General features: G+C 51.7%; 1 protein-coding gene across 5 annotated transcripts in view; it reads left to right on the top strand.

The window, feature by feature from the left end:
- The first annotated feature begins 357 nt into the window (after nucleotides 1-357).
- Nucleotides 358-13,320, top strand: part of LOC105570398 (protein groucho-1-like) — a 76,541-nt gene continuing 63,578 nt past the window's right edge. For all 5 annotated transcript variants that reach the window (XM_012027562.1, XM_012027563.1, XM_012027561.1 and 2 more), the window contains exon 1: nucleotides 358-1,761. In XM_012027562.1, coding sequence (XP_011882952.1) covers nucleotides 1,702-1,761 — 60 coding nt within the window. In that variant the 5' untranslated portion in view covers nucleotides 358-1,701. The remainder of the gene's footprint in view (nucleotides 1,762-13,320) is intronic.

Raw genomic sequence — 13,320 nt, 5'->3', positions numbered from 1 at the left:
AGAGGGAGAGGTAGACGGACGGAGTTTGTAAGAGGGACGCGTAGAGCAACGTTTTAACGAGCCGTGATTTTCGTGCTCGCCTTTTCGAGATCCTTACGTAACGCGACTTAATTGCGAAGGAGCTATCGCGCCGGTTAATACGAGCGTAGAGGAGACGAGAGACATTCGAGGGGATGCTTGGCGGCTTTAAACGCGAAGTAGCGGGACCGTTGGGCCGCGGGGAGCGGCGGGGCCGGGTGGGGGGGGGGGTGGTGGCGAGTCAGGCGACGCGGCAGCGAGGGAGTGGGAGAGCCGCCGGTCGTGGGCGAGACGCGGCGCGGCGGGCGCGGCGGAAGGCACGCTGGAGGGGAGAACGCGATCTCCCACCATCGGTCTATCCGTCAGTCGCTCCGTAGCCGCCGCCGCGAGTGGTTCGTTCGCGTCACTTGGCCCGCGCGCGCGCTCTTTCACGACGCTCGTCCTCGGGATTTCTCGCGAGAACTTTTCCGCAAGTCCGAGATCGATCGATCCGCCGCCTCCTCTCGCGGTCGCCCGAGCCTCGCGCTCTCGCGGCGGTCCAACGTCGTTTCCCCGAACGAGCCGCGGACGTGCCGTGCCGTGCGCGCACGCGCGCCCGCGCGCTCCCGCTGTCGCTCGCTCGCGCTCGCTGTACGCGTTCGCGCTCGGGTAAACAACGGAGTGTGTGCAGTGTTTCAGCGCGTGTGTGACGCGCATTAGTGTTGCTCGCGACGTTCGACGGCGACGCCGCCGGTGGTCGCCGCCGCCGCCATCGGGGAGAGAAGAGGAGACGAAGAGGAAGCGGAAGTGAAGTAAATAGATCGTGACAAACTCGTGCGCGTGTGTCGGATACAAAGGAACGCGTGCGCGTTCTCTCCTGGCGAGAGAGATCCTTCGGCGTGAAGGTTTCTCCGAGCGGCGCGACGACGCGGGCCACTACTACTCCTGCCTTACCGACCGGAAAAAAGAAAGAAGGTAAAGTCGCGTCTCCCTCCGCGTCGCGCAGCACAAAGAAAGGCGCGGACACGGCCATCGAGTCGCCCCGTCGCGCGTCGTGCGTGACTCCGAATGAGCGCGACGGCCAGCCTCACCTGACCCGGTGAGCCGAGAGAAAGAAGAAGAAGAAGGAGGAGGAGAGAAGGGAGGCCGCTACCGACGGCGACCGCTAGCCGCGCGAGTGCAGGAGAGGTGTAACGTCCGAGCGGCTGCCCCCCCCCCGCGCGCCGCGCGCCCGATGAGACGGTAGTGACGGATGGATTGGCGGCGACCGCCGATGGATTTTCGGCGGGGAAACGTGGTGTTGCGAATCACGTTCGCGTACGCGTCGCAGCGGTGCGTGGCACGTCGTCGCGGGGAGTGCCGGCCGTCATCGTCTTCGTAGCGACCGGGTGACCGCCGACGTCACGAGCCTCCTTCCCACCGCACCGGGAACGTCCTTGTTTCGCCCTCTGTTGCACGGTTGTTGCTGTTGTGCCGTTTGTTGTTGTTGTTTTTTTGTTGTTTATCACCGCCGTTTGTCCCTCACCGGCGCACTCGTCGGAAGGAGCGCGGCCGCGTGCGACATGACGCGCCTCCAGTGAGGTGCAGCACCCCCCCGAGTCGTCGCGCGCGCGTCTCCGGCCAGCGTCAGCGCGGGATCACGTCGCACAGATACCGCGGGGGTATTCTTGGTGGGCGCATCGAGCGGGAAACCACGCCGGAAGGATGTATCCCAGCGCCGGAATCAACGCAGCCGCCGTGGCCGCCGCTGCCGCCAGGCATCCGGTGAGTAGCGATTATCGATAACGTAACGATAGTAATAATAATAATAATAATAATAGCGGGCAACGATAATCACAACACGCTTGTTTATTTGTAATCCCCGGTATATCGACGCTGGCATTCGGCGGAGATAAACTGCGTGAACCGCAATTGTGTAACCATTAAACAGCTATCGGATTTAATCGACGTAAATTCTCAGGCCGAATAAATTAGGCTGGACGCGCGCGCCTATGTATGCGCGAGCCTCCCCGCCGGAATGCGGCCGATAACGGCGCCGGCGACACGAGGCGGTGATGTATTTCGCGGCGCGCGCGCGCGCGCGACGCTTCCACCCGCCGCGGAACCGTCGGAAACGCCGGCGGATCGCGACGCGCGATAAGGTTTCACCTCGCGCCCGCCGCGTTCCCTTTTTTTTTCGCGCGGGCCTCTCGGTCTATTTTACGGCACGTTGCATACCTAATGCACCGCCGCGGCGCGTCGCGACCGCGACGCGACGGCCGCGCCGGCGCGGACCGGCGCGGTCGCGCCGCGCGCGCAGGGCGATCTGATTTACGCCTGCAATTTACATCGTTGTTAACCCGTTTAACCCGCTCTTCCTTGATCGCAGAGCGCGTTCCTGAACGCCGCTCTTTCTCTCTCTTCTTTTCCTCTCCGCCGTCTTTTTACTGGTCGTGAAGAGATAATCGCGATGACAGTTTCCTTTCGGAGTGCTCCGACTGTCGCGCTCGATTGCGCGCCCGTTACTGCGCGCGATTCGCACCTCTCGTAACGCGATCCGCCGTCATCGGCGAATTCAGGACGGCTTCTCGGGTTTCGCCGTGCAGTCGCGTGCACGCGGCCCTGATTGGCGACGCGACGCTCGACATTCCGCGCTTATACGCCCGCGTATCGGGTGTCGATCGTCCGCGTTCGAACTTTCATCGTGCGCGTCGAAAGATCGCGCCGCGCAAGAAAATTCCGACCACGTGGTCGTCGCGGGACGCACGTGTGACGCGAGATGCCGCGGCTGCAACCGCCGACATACATAAATAACAATTTTCTCCGCCTCGACTCGCAACCGTTAGGTTCGGACTTGCTTTACAATTCGAAAACACGCGCACGTCCATCCGCTCCTCCTTTCACGCGCGTAACCGCACGTGTGCGCGAACGTTTTTATTGCACGGTGCCGTGATTTCGAATTTGCAAAAGTCTAAATACATGCGACGAAACGGGAAAAGACGGCACCGGGCAAAAATTGTTTCGCCGTTACTCGGCCGCGTGAAAAGAATTTTCTGTCCACTGAGAAAAATTTCCGTCGGATAAATCAATTAAACGGTGTTTTCGACGGTTAATTTTTCCGATTACGTTTTCCGAGTAAATTGTGGATACATCCGATGAAATTTGATTGAAAAACCGATCATATTTTTCATCGAATATACAATTTAATTGGATATATCCGTTTGTTATTATGCAATTAATTATCCGATTACATTTAATCCGACATTTTTCTCGGTGTCTGTGTATTAACTTTTTGGAAAGTGCACAAGAGGCCGTTTTTCGGCAGCGGCGACCCCGGCGCATTGTATATAAATATCGATAAATTGAATTTGTTTAATGCACAACGTCACGTGCGCGTGCACGTGCCCCCCCGCCGCGCGCCGAAAATTCGGCGGTACGGACGCGGAACAATCGGATTTGCCCGTCGTCCGACGCCGGCCTCTCGCGGCCGTGCGAAAAGCGTTTCGCCACGGCACGTCGGAATCGTTGATCCGTGAATCGTGCGAGCCGGGTGGACTGCCGCGCGCCGGACTCTCGGCGCTGCCTGCGTTTAATGGCCCGGTCGAGATAATGGCGACTTAGCCGTCGCGCACGACTCGCGTCCAGCTCTACGGCGGAGAGTCCCGTCGTTGCGCAGTCCCGTCACGTTCGCGCCGTTTCTCGGTTTTCTTTCCCGCTCGTCGCGGCGTATAACGTCCATCCGTCCATTACAGGATATTAACGCCTCTTTTTTTTTTTGTTTCGCGCAACTCTCTCTCTCGGCGTTAGAGGAGCGCGCAGCCCCGCAGCGCGTAAAACGTCGCGGACAAACAATTTTTTCGCGACTCGCTAATGGAGTCAGTTAGTCAAACCTCACCTAACCTAACCTAACTCGAACCTAACCTAACTCGAACTTAACTCGTAGAAAAAGGTATCGTACGGCCGATATGCTGTTGCAACTTGACAATCGCCGTGACGCGCTCAAACGTCACTTTGTGTGGAGTGTCGTTAACCTAACCTTAACTCTAACCTAATCTAACCTGACCTGATCTGAGACGAGGGCCTGCGAGCATCGTAATGAGAGTTTCAGGCCCGACCCTAATCGTAACAGTATAATGATACATGGTGCATCGGATGTTGTCAGGTAGCAAGTATGCGGGAAAGCTCCCTAAAATGGGCCGACTGAATTCCGTTGTGTGTTTATCAGCGCGTTACCTCCGAAAAACACGTTAAATGATAAAATACAAAGTAGTAAAGAATGCGAGGGCCAAGGCAGGATGTTAGTGTCGAAATGATTTTACTTTTTAAATTTTTTGCGAAAAACTCACCTCGGCCAGGGCTTGAACCTGGGCCGACACACATAAAAGTTTTTCTCTGGACTTGAAAAAAAAGCAACCACCTTCACTGAGAGAAAAAAAATAGTCATTTTTGGACCCAACCATATTTTTGGTTTATGACAACCAATATTGTGGTTATGAGAACTATCACATTGTTAGGTCAACCATAACTTACGTTGGAGGAATTATAAAAAATATGGTTGGCTCTAAAAATGACTATTTTTTCTCTCAGTGTTGAATGACGCGAGGAAAAAATGGTATATCATGAAAATTCTCGCAACGTACATGGAAATAGAAAAAGGGCGTGTGTAGTCGATAGAATAGATTTGAAAAGTTCACTCTTTTGTGTCTGGGTGATCGATAAATAACACATGTGTCGAATTGAATTGCGCCTGATCTCTGGGGGGAAAAAAAGACGGTAACCCATTTTGGGGCCCACAATTAGTAATCGAATTAGTTGGATTGTTTGTAACTCTAATATATCTTGTACGAATTTTACCCCGCGTAACTAAAAATCGCAATTAGCTATTCTATCAAAGACTTTAAAGTGATACTAATCAATTCTCTCAATTAGTTCCGTCGATATTCAGTAACGCAAAGATAATTTTCACTTAAGAGGCACTAATGGAAATGTTAAGTTGCTTAACTACAAAAAAAAACGGTCAAAATGGAACGGAAGTCTCCGGTGCGTTTTAACGGCAATTATTTTAAATATAAAAACAGCACGTTGAAATGAAAAATGACGCTGTACGTTGCAAGGACAGTTTAGCCTTTAAACGTTATTTTCCACGCGTTGCGGTGAAATAATTTTGCCAAGGGTGGACAGAGCGTGTCACTGTCAACGCGGACTTGGCAATCGAGCCAACAAGATCCTTAAATTTGTCGTCTATGTCGTCTATATTGTCTTCGAGTAGTCTTGTCAAAAGATATCACCTCAGAAATTACCTTTTTACAAAAGGTAATAAAAGACGTCAAGTGTAAGCATCCGAATAAGAACTGTATGATTTACTTAGTTGGAAATATTTTATGTTATCAAAACACATTTCTATCTTCTATGCAAAAATATCTTCTCTACAAAAGTATTGATATCTTTCTTGCAAAAGTCGTGATATCAACAAATTGTGCCCAATATAACAATGGATATTTATACAGACTGATTATTTTATTATTATCAAAATAATATCCTAAAATAATATCAAAGTAATATCCTAAAGAATTGAACTGAAGATTTTATCGGAAGAAGTAACGGAGATAATAATATTAATGAGATAAAGTGATTGCAAGTGCCCATATAGGTCACGTTCCCCAATTTTTTCACACTTGAATTCGCGGTGTCTCGTAGGTAAACTCGATTTACTTGGCGATACATTTCGCTCGCCCAGCTGTTCTCGACTCTTTTTTTTCTCCATCGAACAATACGACTCGAGCACGTTAAACCACTGCGTATTTGTGCTGAAAACTATTCAAATTCAGCGCCGAACCTCACGAGAGAGTTGTTCCTAATCCAACAAGCATGTTCCCTCGTATGTCGGTATCCGTAAAATATTTTCCGCGTCAACGGCATCCTACGTAATCGAGTATTACGGAGCCGAAGAGGAGGGACGAAGGGGGGGGGGGGGAAGGGCGTTGAGCGATTCCGCGGGAAAGGGACGGACGGTGGTGCGAAGTGCTAACGTTAGTTAGTAGGGTACACGTTGCGAGAACGTCAACGGGCAGACGGGCAGACGTCGTTACGTACACTCATGCGCGCACACACACGTAGATACACACGCACACACGCGCGCGTATTAGAGGAACCGGACCTCGCCGCCGGGTTTACTACCTCCTGTAAACTGCACGGCGCACGTTTGCGCAGGACCCCCCAATTCGGTAAATATTGATACTTTTAATCGGTCTGTTTGCGCCGACACGCTGTCCAAACGCGGTACGAATGTGCACAGCTGAAAAAACGCGGCGGCGCGCGGGCGTTCGCGCCGCGCCCGGCTCCTTCGTCTTCGTCTTCGTTAGTTAAAATTTTTTCTCGACTCCTTCGAGGCGCGACGCGGTCGAGATTGCTTAATGAGTAGTGGGTACGTTAATGACGAGCCGCGCGAGACCGAGTGCTCCCGTAAGAAATGGCGCGTAGCGCAGGTAGCTATCTCGCGTTTCACCAAGATGATCCGCGGGGATTCCCAGAGCGACGCTTAAAATGCCGCCGTTTCTCCGTGAATGTAGAAAAATCGCGGATGTTTTTCGCGGATAAACACAGATACCATCGCTATCGCGATGGGGTTAATTGAATCTGAATCCTCGCGTTGCGCCGCGATCCACGGCGTATCGGCGATATCCGGTGATACGCGCGCACGTTGAAATTCGACTCGGCGAAATTACAGGCCGGCGGCCGCGCGCGATAAATGCGCGGGATGCGATGCGGATATATCGAAAGCGGGGGGCCTCGGACCGGCCTGCCGATTCGGCCTGTCCCGTCCCGCGATCCCGGTAATTGCCCGTATTAAAATCCGAGATCTAAACCGGCGCGTACGCGCGGTGTATCGCGCGGCGTTACGCTCCGCCGCGCCGGGCCTCGCCGCGCCGCGCGCTCATCGCTCGGAAATATGGAATCACGGTGATATCTTGAGCGTCACGTCGTCCATTATGCCGATGCGGCCAGTAAATTTCACGCATTATACTCCCATTATACGTTTCCTGGCCGAGCCGGATCGCGATCTCGTGCTCTCGCCCGACGTAATTACACGGTGCCGCGCCGCCGAATGGATGGAGGAACTCCGCGGCGGGACGCGCGCGCTCGCGCGTGTATGCGCGCCGCGTTACGTCTTTGCGTGTGCGCACGTGTGCGCCAGCCGCGCGGCGAGCAGAGCGACGGTTTTAATTTCCACTTTCCTTACCTTACCGCTTTCTCCTTCCCGCGGCGGCGGTTTTATGGCCGCAACGGCCGCGCATCTGCCATGCCGATGCTAACGCGTAACGCGCGAGGCGTTTACCGATTTTATCGCGAGACGTCTGTATTTACTTTTAGATACAATTACACGTTAATGCGCGGCGACCGGCGTAGGAAGCGGTTTCGCGTGATACACGCAATCGATGACGGGTCGAGTGAGATACCCCGCTGTCCCTTCTCTCCTGCCCCCATCGCGATCAACACGCTCGATACGACGAGCGATCCGTCCCGTGCCTTTTTGTTCCGTGTCGTTCCGTTTCTTTGCTCAACGATGTGCTTTACGACGTAATAAATAATAATCGCTGTCGCTGATGCGCGACCCGAGGAAAAAAAAACACGTGTCACGAAGATTAAACATCTCGCTGGGCTGTGTAATTAGCCGATCGCAGCGATGTGGTCGCTACAAAAGTTCTGGACGCGCCAATTCCGTCGCAGGTGTTGGGTGAATGAAACGAAAAGACGGGCATCCCTACCTGGCGTAATAATCTCCGTATGGCGTTACAATAAACGGACGCGAAAGCTTCTAGGGTGTTTGACTCCCCGGAAACCCTCGTGACGTCGTAAATTGATCCGGTAAGAATTCGAGGGAAGGTGAGGAAGCTTTACGTACACGGCGACAGTTTTCTCGTAAAATTTACCGTGAACATCACGCGGTCGCGGGACAATCGTGGACAATTTCGAACAACTCTGAGAGTTTTTGAAATTTTACCACACATTCTACTATAGTAAAATGTATGGTAAGATTTCACAAAAATCCCGTAAACTTTCTCGAGACGCCACGTTGTCCCACGATTACATGATTTTCGGGGTAAATTTCGAGAGAATTCTCTCCGCGTACGAATTCCCGCGAATTACTTCTAATTTGGCCTCCGCGGGCTACCTTTCGCTCTTCGTATCCGTAAACTCCGGAAAGGCTCCGGGTCGTCGTTCCTTTCCCGACCTGAGCACAAAACTCTTTTCGCGCCGCGTCGTTGTGGAGTTGTAATATCACTGGTCGCAAACTCGACCGGTTTTTCTAACTAAAAATGAGCTCCTCGCGGAAATTCCCCTTTAAGGAAGAGAATTCATTTCACACTTGTTATAGAAACGGTGGCTGAAAGAGTGCTCGCTGCAATTTTGCAGATACGCATAAAGTGACGAAGACGGCTCGTATACCTGAATCCCCGAGTAAAAAGAGCGAGGACTCTGGAGAAAAAGAGGAGGGACTCCCGGGGCAGCCGCGCCGAGGGATCCCCGCGGGCCTATTCGTACATGAGAATGGCACTAATTGGCATTAGATCTGGTGTTTTGTCAAGTCGCCTCCCCGCCTGCCTTGTCCTTTTCTTTTTCGTCTCCCGCTGTTTCCAGGTTACGCGAGGAAGAGTGCGCCATCGTGTCCGAGATTCCTGTTTCGTAATCGCGCGTCTCTATCTTTGGCCCTTCCTTTTCTTCCCTCTGATTTTTGTGCGCGATGGAAGGTTTAGATTTTACTACCTGAAAGATTAATAGGATCCTGTACCAGAAAAAGGCGTTAGTGCGCACCACTCATTTGGGTAATGATTTAAGATCATCTCGCATTTATTCATCTCGGAGAGTAACAGCTCGATCTCGTATTCATGCTCGTATAATAGAAAATACGTTAAATATTAAAGCCTTATCTTTTCCATCGGGCGTACTTCCGGTTGTTTCTGCGGCTAATTTTGAGTTGGCTCTTCCGCGGCGATATCGTCGAGAGCGATCGTTATTTATTGCAACTTTCCAATCTTTAGCATTGGCTATCTTTATAACCGAATCTCAATTTATAACCATCGAAGCCGAGTGTGAAATTAGCTAGAGTATATTTGTTTTGTCCATTTTCTCTTGGAATTTGTTCCTTCGTGAATTGCAAATTATGAATTAAGTATATTTGTACAAAGGAGATATTGACCGAGAGCGTACAATTTAAGGAAGCGCGCGATAGGTGGACGCGCACCAACACACTTGTTACACAATAGTTGTCCGCTCTCGGCGTCTTTTGACCTCGCGGTTCGATTTCTCGGCGGAGTACGGGAGTACGAGAGCGGCCAAGAGGGAGCGGAAGAGGTCGTGACCGTGCGACGACACCGCCGTTTCTCCCTGCGGCCAATCATCTTACAACCCGGACGAATGGGGAATCGGCACGTAAACGCCAACAGAATTATTCACCGCTAATGGGAAGATGAATGCCATGGATAAATTTGAGGCCGGCTAGTACTACCTGGTCATTAGACGTTCGCTACGGGTTACGTCGGAATAATCGAGTTTATTAGCAAGCGCGTTTCTCTCAGTCTCTCTCTCTCGTCGCCGACACGATGCTTTTCCGAAATGCGAACCGTACCGAATGTTAAATGGCGAGCATCCCACCCCTGTTACGAATCTCTTAGCAAATCCGTAAAATTACAAACGGTCGCGCGAGGACCTCACCGGAAGAAGTCGGGGGACTTATCGAGTATTGTTCGCAACCCCTGAGAGAGAGAGTTTGTAATTGAAACAAACTGGCGGTCGATACGCTCGTCGAGAACGCTTGGTACTTCGCGGGGGTACGGCGGGAAATTAGCAAGCGCCATTTTCAGGAACGTTAACGCGAAGCTCGTATGAAGAGACGTAAATCGCGTCGAGTGTATGATGAATAATGGTAGTGGGAACCCTACGCGATCCACCGACCCCTACGTTTCTCCCCGTATCTTCTCCCCTGTCACGTAACACACGAGTGGACGAACATCCCTATTATTTTCTACGAGATCGTCCGTGACCACCCCGATTGTCGTGGGCTCCCTCTTCGTGAGCGCCCGTAATTTTTCGGCGAGGCCAGGCGAGACGAGGCGAGGCGAGGCGAGGCGAGGCGAGGCGAGGCGAGGCGTCCGCTTCGAACCCCTCGAGGGCTTCTGGGCGTTAAGCCGAATTAACATAAGAGAGTGTGTGCAAACACGGAGAGTCAGTGGAGCGAGGTGGAAGGCAGCGGGAGACAGAATCGGGAGAAGGAGGCGGCGGACGAGGAGGGGAGGGAGAAATGAACGGAAGGAGGAGAGGGAACACGATGGGAACACGTGTCCCACACGGAGATAGTTAATTACTCGTTTGTGCTGCGCTGGGTCGGAGTCATCTGGAAGAGAGATGGTGCGGGGTCGGGACCGAGTATCGTGGTGGCACCGACGGAGAAAGAAGAGATATCGGGTGGAACGGGAGGGAAAGAGAGAGAGAGAGAGAGAGGAGGAGGACGACGAGACGGCGCATTCCTGTTTCATCGGACCGTTGAGACCCGTGCGCTTGTCACGGAGGTGGGGTGGGCGGTTGTGGTGGCTGTGCGCGCGAGGGGGAAAGACGAAAAACGAGGATGAGGTTAATGATATACACGCCGGCTACCGTATACTACCGTCTTCGAGCTCGTCGTCCGCGGCTACCATCTTTTCGTCTTCCCCTTTTTTTTTTCTCCCGCGCTCTTTGCTTCTCACTTTTTCCGCTTAACATCTCTCGTGGATACGCTACGACTTCTCGTACTTCACATAATTAAGATAATGCCGTCGGTGTAATGTCGCTGGTGTTTCTCGGTGAGACAAGTACGGTAGACGCGCGTAAAAATTGTTCTCCGTTCGGAAAAAGTGATAATCCCGCCGCTAAAAGAGCAACGGCATTTTCTTCGACCTGGCGCCAAGAAATAGGAGAAGTGGTTCCGTGTAGAGTTTTATTTCAGGTATCGCGCAGATAAAATGGAAGGATAAAATCGGGTCGCAGTCGGGATCTACATTAGCTGTAGCTTGTTCGCCGGATAAAGGCTGGCTATACGCTCTTAAAAACGCCCGGTCGACCGTCGAGAGATAGCTTCGATAATGGCTTGACAACCCGGAGACACGAGGGAGACATTCTTTTCTCCCCGTCCCGCCGCGTTCGTTTCTTTTTTCGACTCATACTCGATCGCCGGCGCGAGGAAACGAGTCCCGCGACAATTTTCTTTCCGTCTCCCTCATCACCGAGTTGTATTGACACAGAAAAAAAGCAACTAATACGAAAACGGAGGTTCGGAGCAGATGAAATCGAACGCGGTTGGTTCACGAGTGGCCTGTACCGTCGTTTTGCGCGAATAAAAAAATGTTCTTCGCACGAGGGCCATTTTAAAAAGTCTCGGAATGAAGTACAAATAGCGCTCGCGCAACAGACGTCGTACGTTTAAATGGAAAGTTCCAACCCTTTTGTGAACATGTGTAAATTTCCAACTCGTTCCCACCAAATATGGTATATCTTGTAGATTTTTGCACGTACCTACGCAGTTTTGAAAAATGAACGAAGTGCGTGCTGAGATCAAGTATTTCGTAAGGGAGGGCTTGCTTAAGGGCTGATTTTGCGTAATATGAATATTTTGACAATTTATATTTACTTTTTTGTTTATAATCGGATTATCCGATTATGTTTAATCGGATATTTTTCTCCGTGCTAGAAATCACATTTTCACAATCTTTATTCCTACACCCAAAAAAAATTTCCGGATTCAATGCTATTACACTTGTCTATGCTATTACTCTTGTCTCGATATAGCAAGTGAATCATTTTTAATTCGACAGAGGAGAATAATTATTGATTTTATTTTTACACTAAATGACGTTGCGAGGAATATAAATGCGTCAAGAATATTTTTGTCTCGGTAACAGAAATCTTTCCTGAGGGTGCGTCTATACATCGTTATGAGTCTCAGGCTGTGGTACACACAGCCTGAAACTCGGCGATCTGTATAGCCGGGAAAAGTGATGATAAAAATGCAGGTCCAGGCCATTCATGAAGAGCACTGCGCATCGCCTATCGTTAAAATCCTCACTTTATCCACAGATTATTCTCTGCGATCTCCGCGTTCCTCGCGAAACGCTCCATCTTCTCATTTTCGCCGAGAGCCATATCGACATGTCATTTTCAATTCGCCCGGCGGCGCGCGTTATGACTCAGCGCGATCGTGCATTTATGATCCGCAAAACGGATGGTCGGGGGGAGGCGCTCACAAGAGCGGCGTCGATTAGAATCGCAATTTAGATGCTCTCGAGAGATGTGGCCGCGTGCTCGGATTTCATTGCCTCGATGCACACGCTCCCTCGTCGCGCGAGGGGCAGGCGGACAACAACATGGGGTGCCGCTTGTCCTTCACCCTCCGCCCTCTATTCTCCCGGTTGTCGGCGTGGATAACGAGATTATGGTGAAAGGGGAGTGGTAAGAGAGTGGTGGCTGTCCTCGTCCTTGGAAATTTCATTTTGACGTTGCCGGCTACGTCGTGATGCGCGGCGCGTCGTAAAAAGGACGAAGCGGGGGGGGGGAAGAGCGGTGATATCGGCTCGAAGGATCGAGAGGGACGGTATTGTCGCGGGTGTTAAAAGCGAGAGAGGTCGATGGGCAGGTACGATCCCATCGGTCCCTCTTTTTTTCCGCCCGACTCCCGCTCCGGCGTTCAGTTTGGCGGTAATTATAACATATTCCCTCGATCTCTCCCCTTAATCCCGGGGGAGACGACCCTCGTGCTACAGATTCCCCATTGAATATCGCGCGACGCCCTCAAGGATCGTTGATGCTGGGGCGAAAGGCGCGATGTCATCGAGAGAGAGGGACAGAAAAGAACATCATTCGACGATCGTCGAGTCGTTATTAAAAGTTTCCAGGCAAGGTGTGTGTATGTGTGTGTGTGTGTGTCTGTGTTTATGATATTAAATTCGCGGCATTAATTCATCTTCACATTTTCGCATGCGTATACCGCGAGTGAGATAACTGTCCCGTTGGACGAACGTGTTTCGCGGGCGCCGATAAAATTATCTTATTAAAAAAAATTGGAGAGAGTGAGAGAGAAAGAGACACGAAAACAGTGACGAGCGTTTCGCCGTAAGGGTGAGCTGCTCTGCCGGGAGGAGCAGCAGCTCGTAAAAGGGCGTCACCGTGAACGGCAGGCGGGGGGTAGAGACGAGAGGGTGAGAACGGGGTTTATGACTGTAACAGATTAGGTGACCGAACTGCCAGGGTGGCTCCCGCCGTGCTTCCTATTATCGCCGGAGCTTTTGTAACACCGTCGCTTTTGTCGATGCTTCC

The sequence above is a fragment of the Vollenhovia emeryi genome, unplaced genomic scaffold (assembly GCF_000949405.1).
Source record: "Vollenhovia emeryi isolate VEMERY1.0 unplaced genomic scaffold, V.emery_V1.0 DF939120.1, whole genome shotgun sequence".
Taxonomy (NCBI): domain Eukaryota; kingdom Metazoa; phylum Arthropoda; class Insecta; order Hymenoptera; family Formicidae; genus Vollenhovia; species Vollenhovia emeryi.
Note: the sequence above shows the minus strand (reverse complement) of the source record. Positions and strands in the feature narration are given on the sequence as shown.